This window comes from Bidens hawaiensis, unplaced genomic scaffold (genome assembly GCF_021521415.1).
Source record: "Bidens hawaiensis isolate Kalapana, Puna unplaced genomic scaffold, B.hawaiensis_p1.1 tig00009196_1, whole genome shotgun sequence".
Lineage (NCBI taxonomy): Eukaryota > Viridiplantae > Streptophyta > Magnoliopsida > Asterales > Asteraceae > Bidens > Bidens hawaiensis.
In genome coordinates, this window is record NW_027491680.1 from 1,000,476 (window position 1) to 1,010,576 (window position 10,101).

Here is a 10,101-nt window from a genome sequence, read left to right on the forward strand (position 1 = left end):
AAATTCACTATGAACAATTAATACCTCAGCCAGTTCGAATTATCGCACAATTCATATTTCTTTTAGTTATAATAATAAACGGGTTAAACTCGTTAATCCGCTTTTCAATTTTGATATATAAAATAATTGTCGAAAGGTATAATTTGCCCATTCTATCTCGTTTAGGGTACTTGTTATGCATTACATATGACTGCCGGTTTGTTTTACCAACGGTAAATAAACAATACTCAATACTCATGCTAATAAGTAATTTATTCGTCACCTTAACACAACAATATCTTATTTTTTTAAAAACAAATAGCTAAATACGATGAAATTATTTAGAGATTAAGTTGAAAATGTGATGGGCTATATTTTGGGCTTCCATGGCAATTGTTTTATAGCCTCTTCTCGCAAGCCCAACACAATAAAGCCCATTTTCTCCTTTCCAATGATGCGGGTACATTTGCTTTGGAAACCCATGTTTGTTTAGAAGGCAATCACCACCCTGCGTATTTAACATAAATATACACATTACTCATCTGTTTATAGTATTAGAAAATACATACACTATACGGTTGCAACTTGCAAGTACAAATTGGTATGGGAGACAAAACGTTTTTTTTTAATAGACAAATTGGCTTGTGATTCACCATGAAAACAAAAGATGTAGTTGTCAACCCTCACACAACTAAACAAAAATTGGAGTTACAAAATTGTGTGGAATTATTAGCTGGAGTTAATGTGGATAAAAACCTGACTCTTGGGCCTAGTGCAGGCCCAATGAGTCTGTGTCGTGTCGTCCTTTGTAGTTAAATCTCTAAGATGTGAGCTCTAATGGAAGTATTGATTAAATTGGGTATCAATTAAAGTAAACTGCTTCATTTGAAGGGTATTGTTGGACATTATCGCCACTAAGTTGTAGTTGTCCTATAGGGGTATGGATGTTGGTCATATCACTTGCAAGTTATGTGATTCTCATCCTGAATTAGCATTACATCTGTCGGTTAATTGCTCAGTGACCAAGTTAATACGGTCAACTATTCATGATTGGGTCAAAAGTCAAATTGTCAAGAAAGGTTGGGTTTGAGTCGGTTCGTGATATACTTGAGTATCCAGATAAACACGTTAGTAATATGAAAGATTGTCACACGGCGTAAGCGATCTAGAAGGTGACATGTTGGATGATTTGGAAAGACAGGAATGAGAGGATTTTTAATGAAAGAGTATACTCTTTTGTCAACGTCATAAATGAAATCAAAATCATTTCCTTCTTGTGTATTGTATATCGTTGTATCCGTTGGTTGTTTTCTCTTATATTGTATTTGCAGGGCTCTCGCTTCTCATAAATTTGTCTTCTTTTCGTTTAAATATATTGGTCTTTCAAAAGAAAAATCAAACCATATGGGAAATTCATTAAATACCTGATGTTCCGACAAATGTCTATCTCTACATATAAAGATAAATGTTACCTGAAGCCATAAATGTGTGGACCTTTTAAACCCTGTAGCAAAGATAATTGCATCAAATTGATGACATTTCCCATCCTCTAAAACAATTTCATTTCCACCGTGATTAATGCTTTTTAATGTTGGTAAGACCTGCTTACATTTTAAATTTCTTAACTTTAATTTTAAGGTTTTCATCTTGAAAAAAAAAATTACTTAAGTACACACAAAACATTACGAAAATTTTAAAATCAAACCTGTATTTCACCGGACTTGATCTTTTTTACTGTGCCAACATCGATAACAGGGTACTTACCATCTCGTATTTTGATTAAAAAGGGTCCTTCTTTATGCCTTTGGATCCCATACTTGGTTAGATCTCCATATACTACCTTGTTAAGTAGCACTAATAACGAGTCCACCAAATGCAATGGTATCAACTTCAATAGCACCAATCCCAAATTTATAGACCACCTTGATGATATATGAACCTACATATAAATTGTTCTCGTGACTAGAGTAAAAGCATAAAATGCAAGTTAATTGTTACTTAGACGTGACACAAAAAAATTAAAATACGTAGAAAAGACGAGTTTTTTCCTGTTAAATTAATAGGTTGTATTTATTAAATTGTTTCAATTTTTTAATGAACACTTCACACAATTTATTTAAAGCGTTCTCAGCCCATCCACGTCATCATCTCTATAATTACACTAAAAACACTACATCTATCTTTCTTGTTCAATAAGATAATAATTTTTTATACACTTATCCTTACGGTTTCTCACCACTACTCAAAACCAATTTCAACAAATATTTAAAAATATCTAGGGCAAACAAATTTCCCCCCAATTTATAAAAAGTCATTAACTTTTCTCTTTTTCCTTCGTCTCACAAAAATTTAAAGGATAAATTGAGAATACTCTAAAATATAGTTAGTCAAATTTGTTTTAGTCGGAAGGAGCAAGGTCGTATTGTCCCACCATAGTTGTATCATTAGTCTTAAAACTCCATTATAAACATAATTGATCCATAGGCAAACTATATTTCTATCAGGCAATGTGTCATGAGCCAACCACTATGATCACCTCAACCCAAAAAAAAACTTTATAAATTTTGTTGGGTTTAAACTATTTATTTTTTAAATTAGCTTAAGTGATTATAATTTAGGTTGTGTAAAAACTTTTATATAAAAATAAGATTAAACATGTCTCTAATGGGACTAGAAATCACATCATTTTTGTTAGAAGTCACACCTCTTTGCCATTAGAACAAACTAATTGTTATGTAATTGAGTTTAAACGTTAGATATACATATTATTTTTCATAAGAAATAAATATATATATATATATATATATATATATATATATATATATATATATTTAAAAATCGGGCCTAACGATGTGTTAGGCTAGGGCCGTCGACCACCCAACCCCACCCTAAGACAGGGTCGTCCATGGATAGGGGCTACAATCTACAACCCCCCCCCCCCCCCCCCACACCACCCCGACTACAAATGAGTGATAAGTTTTTGTTTTTTTTGGAGGGGGGGGTACAGATTTGTCATCCGGATTGAGGTTAAAAAAATATTATTTTATTAAATTGACCAATGGCAATCGTTGCCCCTCTGCTAATGTGACGCAATGTGTCAAAAATCTCCTTCATTTTGTAACTCTCCACTAAACATAACCTTATTAGACCATGTGTAGTCATAAAGCCCAACCTTGGGCGTTATGCGTCATATGGCGCCTAGTCAGAATTATGGTTTTTTACAAAAACAGGGTGTAGTCATAACTCTCCACCCACATGCGTTATGCGTCAGGTGACGCCCAGTCACTATTAACTTTTTGTGTTTTTTAAATAATAATTCATTAAACTCACAAAAAAGAACCACCATCTCCGACCACAATAATAATAATAATAATAATAATAATAATAATAATAATCTCAACACCCCATCTCCGGCCACCGTCAAACCATCTCTAGCCACCGTCAATGGCTACACCACCACACCTCATCTACTTCAATGACCGATGGAAGCTCTCCAAAAAATAACCCATCTCCAGAAACCCTTCCACCGCGTCCTCCTCTGTTGCAGCCACCGCCGGAATTACTCACGCCGGTGTCCAAAAAAGAACCCATCTCCAGAAACCCTTCCAAGGGTATATCCAATGGATATATTTTTTTGAAAATGGTGTAATTTCTCGCGTTATATACAAAACGCCGAAAAAAATACCCAAAACGCCGAGAGGGAGGTGCCCCCGATGTTGTAGGGCAAAACGCCGGGACTACGCTTGGTCTTAATACTATTACAAATAACCTCGTTAAAGTGGTAGTTTGAAAAAAAAAAGGTATTCTCAAATGTTTCTACCAAAATATATGTTTTATAACAATTTATTGACTATATTAATTTCATTTCAAAAGAGGTTTGGAAACCAACGAAAACGGGCATTGATGACAAAAAAAATATCTAAAAAAACGTAACAACGATGCAACTGTGCTTATATGAAATGTGATACACCTTTATGTGACTTTAAGTGTCATGTATCATATAACAATCATAACAAATAACAATCAAAAAGTGAGGGAAGAGTTTAAAATAAAAAAGTAAACCATCATTGTCTTCTATAAAGTTTAGTCACTTTCGATACTTCTATTTAATATTTCTTGGTTAAGTACACCGTGGTTTATTTCTTTTATTCGAGCTTATCAACATCGTTAATTACTATGTTAAATTAGTGCTAAATGAACAAAATACTCTAATAACAAATAAAAATTAGTACACACATTAATGGATGGCTCGCGCTCCATAACAAATTTTAGAGTTAAATCTAATACAACCTCTAATTCGATTGGCCTTAAACACTTATTATATTTGAATACTAATAATTAAATAATTATCAATTTTATTATTTTAATAATATAATTAAACGTGTATTATTATATGCTTAATTTAATGAATTAAATATAGCGCACCCTAAGATGCTTGTGCCTCTACTAAGTGTGCTCGTCTCGCATTCGTAAAATATGGAAATAAAAACTAATTTTAACATTTAAATTCTAGTTAAATAGAGTATAATGTGTGTGTAATTACCGGACTTCTAACAACAATGGATGTTTTAGCACCATGGTTTGACAAATCCAGAGCAATTTCCATGCCGGAATTACCCGCTCCGACCACCAACACCTTCTTGTCCTCATACGCTTTCCCAGACTTATACTCAGTCGAATGAATAACTTCACCTTTAAACTCACTCAACCCATCAACTTCGGGTACAAACGCATCACTATTTTCTCCGGTTGCCACAACCAAAAACCGCCCTACATAACACCGAACACCACCATCCTCCGCCTCCGCCTTCACACTCCACATTCTATTGTCTTCATCATACTTTGCAAAGTGTACGGTGGTTCTAAACTCCGGGACGATATTGAAAGCCGTTGCATAATGGTCTAAGTACTTCAAGAAATCGGCCCGAGACACATATGTTGGATATGTTTTTGGGAAGGGCATGTGAGGGAGTTGGCAGAAGTGTTTGGCTAAATGGAGGTGAAGCCGATCGTATGCTTTTTTGTTGAATAATGAAGCGATGCAGTCGTCTCGTTCGAGTATTATGTATGGGATTGAGAGTTTGTGGAGGCTTGCAGCGGTAGACAGGCCAGATGGGCCTGCTCCGACGATGATCACCACCGTTTGTTTACCGGAGGTGGTCATTCTCCGGTTAATTATATGTTGTATGGCCAGGAAGTGTATGTTGGGGTTGTAGTAAGTTTGTGTTATATAGTGGTAGGTATTAAGGTGTATCGAGCATCTGCAATAACAAACCTTTATAAACTGTCATGCCAGTTTTACGTTATATTCTAAACTTTTCTTAAAAATCTTCGTTTATTCCACAACAACAAACATACACACATCCTATTAAAAATTATTAAAGTTATAGATACATATGTAATATATGTGTGTATGTGAGAGAAATGTGCAAGCTACTTTGAAGATTGTTAGAATTTTTTGAGAATGATGCTCGCTAAGACCATATGCTATGGGGCGTCGAGCAGGAGGATTTTTGGGCGACGCGGGTGCGGAACATCGCGGTGGGGCGCAATTGAAGGCTGGGCGGCGAGGATCCGGTCTTTTGAACGCCGGCGCGGTTGAACAAAATTGGTGGGACCCCTCACTTTCCTCTCTCAACCTCTCACACATACATACATACATATATATATGGGCACCAATGGGTAATAAATCACATCGAGACATTATTGGTTGAGGGCTTCGAAGCCCTCAGTGGTTGCGTGGCGCTGACGTGGTACTGAGTAGGGGCTTCGAAGCCCCTCACCATAAAAGATGATATAAGTAATTGGATTTGGTGTGTTCAGGTGTGTCTTGCAACAAAAGTTTACCTTGGTATTTATAAGGAATCCAAAGCTAAAACATTTTTAACACTTTATGCTCAAAAGATGAAATCGTCAAGTTTAACCACCCAAATTGAATTTATTAGAAAAATTAAATGTGTTTGAAAAAAGTGATAATAAGATTAATTGTGTTTAAAGTTAGCTATCACTTCGTTGACTTATTTGGATACTTATAAATTACGATGACAATTACAAGGCGATGAAGAAGACAAAATGATTTTTTTATATACTTTCTTTAATATGAAATATTTTAGAAAACAATATTGTTTCTTGGTTTGATAATTTTTCACAACTAAGGTACAACATTACTATGGGAGCTGCTTAGCTTGGATAGATATAACGCTCAAAACGTTTCGAGGTTTTTTTTAGCTCTGGACCTTAAATAAAACTCGTTTAGGCTCATCGAGCCTTCACGAGCCTTGTGTATTTTTAAGTTTTGGACTTGTATATATTAATTTAACACTTCACACTCGAGCTCAAACCGAGCTTAAGCTCGTTTAAGGTACTAAACGAGCTCATGCTGAGCTTAGGCAGTTTAAGGTTTCTCTAAAAGTATATAAAAATAAATTTATAAAATGTATATATACTAATTAATAAATAATAAATGAGGCAAACCCAAGCTTGAAAAAAACAACTCATGAGCCAAACTCAAGCTTTAGAAAAGAGCTCGAAACAAGCTGAGTAGTGGCAAAGCTTAAACAAAAACGTAGGGGACTGGACTCCAATTTTCCGACGAAAATGGGTAAATTTAAATTAGGGTGTGAAATTTTTGAGTATGGTTCAGCGCGTCGTACACGGAACCTCTTCAGCTTCTAGGTCCCAAAGCTTCGTTTTTAGCAGGATTGGCTTTGCTGTTCAAAAGGGGGTTGCGGCGCAGCTTGTTGCCCGTTTGCCTGCCACTTTATTGTAATCGTTTTATAGTAAATTATATAAAACTTTTATTAAAAAAAAAATTTAAATTAATGCGCAAAAAATGATGGGGCGGGGCCACAATACATACTTCGCCCATGAAGCTGAGCTCGAGTTTGGAAAACCAATTTAAATGGTTCTGTCACTACAGTTTGAATTGAACTTGGAACAAGTTGGTTTACCATTTTTTTTTCTCGAAATAGTAGTTAAGTCTTTCGTCTATTTTTTTCATCAAAACTGGTTTAATCGAATTGTGAACACCCTATACATTATATAACATAAGTTTTAGCTTTTTATTTGTGGGTTCTATAATAATGTGAAGATACCTCATAAAATTCTTCAAAATATAATATGGAGATGGAAAATATATAAAAAACGCAAAGTTTGTGGATAAACTCTACTCATTAATCATTAATCACTAACCAACGAAAATTTAGGGTAAGATAATTTTACAAGTTGTTATCTAATTATCTACTAAACCAGGTTAAATACATGTTTGAATAAAGGAGACATTGAATAGTTAGTAATGAAAATTGAAGAATTATAAAGTAATCTTTTGAGATAAATCTTGTTGAAGTTACATATAAGTCAAGTAAGTTACTAACTAATAATTAAAATGTATTTGAAGTCAAATACACATGGGTGAAAAATGACAGGAGGCAACAAAATATCTATTAGGTATAAATAATAGCATAAACATATTCATTACTATTCAATCACCGATATTGAAAATTAAAATTTTTAAAGTATTTCACCTTATCATATCAATAAATATGAACATTGAATTACTTCAGACATGGCCACTCTACAGCACAGTTGCAGGATCTGTCTTTGCAATTGTTTTTGAAAGCGGCAATCAGTGGCGAAGCTTAAATGAAAACGCGGAGAAGCTCAAAATATTTGGATGAAAACAGATAAATTTATAGTGCGTGTAGATTTATTTGGACAAAACGATAAATTACATCTATAATTCTATATGTCGACCATGGGGCTTGAACCCTAACTACATGAAAAGGCAACACAATATATGTAGGCCTCGCACCCTTTGGTTGCTTATGTGGAATTTATGCGCATTATTATTAACCTACCCTCACTCCCCGTACATGGAAATTCTCGTGAAACGATTATAACTTACCCATAACATTATAGATGTTGGAGAGGGCAATTTCGACCTATTAAGATTTTGGTTGCGTTTTATCTTAATAAAAGGAAGCAGGTGAAATTGTTCTAACGGTTTACAATTGTCTGAAAGTCTATTTTTAATGTGTACATGACAACATCCTAAATCATCATTTGAAGATCTAGATTATTATTACTTTAATAAACTAATTTTAACCAACACATTATAAAAGAGGAGACTACTTGTTTCACTTCAAAATTGTTTTAACAAGTCTTACTACAATTTTAATAAACATTGATGAGAATATGAGAGGAACAAAATGAGTCATTTAGAGCTGGTTGGTTACAAAATACAAAATAGGACTGATTAGTAGCCTTCTGGGCCTAATCGGCAGCCCAAACTGAGACTGGCCTATAACAACCCGATAACAATGTAAGCTGTCAATTTGGTCTAGGATTTAATGTTTTTCTGGTTTTGCAAATGATCCTCCATACAAATTGATTGTATAAACTTTTATGCATATTGTAAGCATTGGAGCTTTGATAACTTGATATAAGCCCAAAGAGTCAAGTCTGAAATGGTTCTGTTCATCTTGGCATCCAACAAATCGACAAAGGGCCAGTCTGGTCTACGGTTCAAGATTTCATGTAGTCGGCCTTGGTCTTGTTCATACGGGTTCGGTCCAGTCTGTGACATGTGGATTGTGCGTAATACAAGTCAATAAGAATTGGGCCGAAATTCAATCAAACCGGTGCCTTCCAATCAAACTCAGCGACTAATAGAATTGTCTCGGCTTTTATTATAATTGGATAACGCTACAATGATCATTAGAAGTCATATAGCAAAATTAGAATAACTATAACTAAACAAAAAGAAGGAAAATTGGTTTTAAATGATTCTAACTATGCCCTATTGGTAAATAACAGTCTCAACTTTAACCTTGCCTGGTGGCGGTCCGAACTAAAGAGGCATTTGTTTTTAACGGGCCACGACTAACGGATGTTAACTCCGTTAGTCTGATGCTTACGTGGCATGCCTAGTTGTCAAGAAACTGGTTACGTGGCAGCTTACGTGGCAACCAGTCATAATAATAATAATATTAAAACCCTAATTCCCCACCCCATTTCATTCCCACCACAACCCAACCACCATCATTATCTTCATCAGACATTTCAAATACAATAATCATCAAATCAATCCCTAAATCATACATCCAACATTAATTCAGGGTCTAGATCGTCTCCTTGAAGATCAACATTCATTTCCCCTCTTTTAACCCTAATTCAAGGTCTAAATCGTGTCTCAGATCGGGTCTAGATCTGAGATTCAGTTGAGATGGTGGTGCTTCCGGCGTCGTTGCAGAGGAGGCGGTGGCGGCGAAGTGCCAACGTGGTGACGGTACAGAGATCGAGTGGAAGTTGCCGGTACAGAAGCCGAGCAATAGTTACTGGGGCCGGAGAACATGGTGGTTTCCGCCAGAATCTGTTTAGATCTCCACCGCCGGTGGCCGACGAGTAAGATAATGGTGGTGGTCGGTCCGGTGGTGGTTGTAGGATGGACATGGTGGTGGTCATGGGTTCCCGTGTTGGTTGCAGGGTATAGATATGGTGGTGGTCGTGTGTTCCGGCGAGGGTTGGTGGTGGTCGTCGTGTGTTCCGGCGAGGGGTGGTGGTGGTGGCTCGCCGGGAAACAAGGGGTGGTGGTGGTGGTACTGGACTAAGAAAAAAGGGAGACGGGGAGTATAATAATAATAATAATACACAGTCAGCCGCCACTCATCGCTCCACGTAAGATGATTTTTGACAGCTGGGATGGCCACGTCAGACAAAGACTAACGGAGTTAACATCCGTTAGTCGCGGCCCGTTAAAACCAAATACATAAATAGTTGGGATTGCCACCAGGCAAGGTTAAAGTTGAAACTGTTATTTACCAGTATGACATAATTAAGATTATTTAAAACCAATTTTCCCAAAAAAAATAACAAGCATATTCATATATTGAGAATTCTTGCAGAACTAGCCACTAGATATTCTTAGAAAAAGATACAGTTTTCCTAAATCCTCAAGTGAATAAACTAAAGCCACAACTTCGAATCTCAATTCGTATAATTTTATAGAATAACCGTAACACCTTAGACTGTCTGCATCAGTTCAGGGTAATTCTTTCAACAAATAGCCTAGTCAGCATGCCATATCAGTTTTACATTCAGTTTTTCCATAAACACTTTTTACCT

The 10,101-nt window shown here is 35.8% G+C and overlaps 1 protein-coding gene across 1 annotated transcript; it reads right to left on the reverse strand.

Moving 5' to 3' along the window:
- Positions 1-316: 316 nt before the first annotated feature.
- On the reverse strand, positions 317-5,149 carry LOC143531621 (putative indole-3-pyruvate monooxygenase YUCCA10). Its single transcript, XM_077026879.1, has 4 exons — positions 4,523-5,149; positions 1,685-1,918; positions 1,452-1,580; positions 317-487 (listed from the first exon to the last, which is right to left on the reverse strand). Exons 1-4 carry the CDS (start codon positions 5,141-5,143, stop codon positions 317-319), a joined length of 1,155 nt encoding a protein of 384 aa, XP_076882994.1. The 5' UTR covers positions 5,144-5,149.
- Between the last annotated feature and the right edge of the window lie 4,952 nt (positions 5,150-10,101).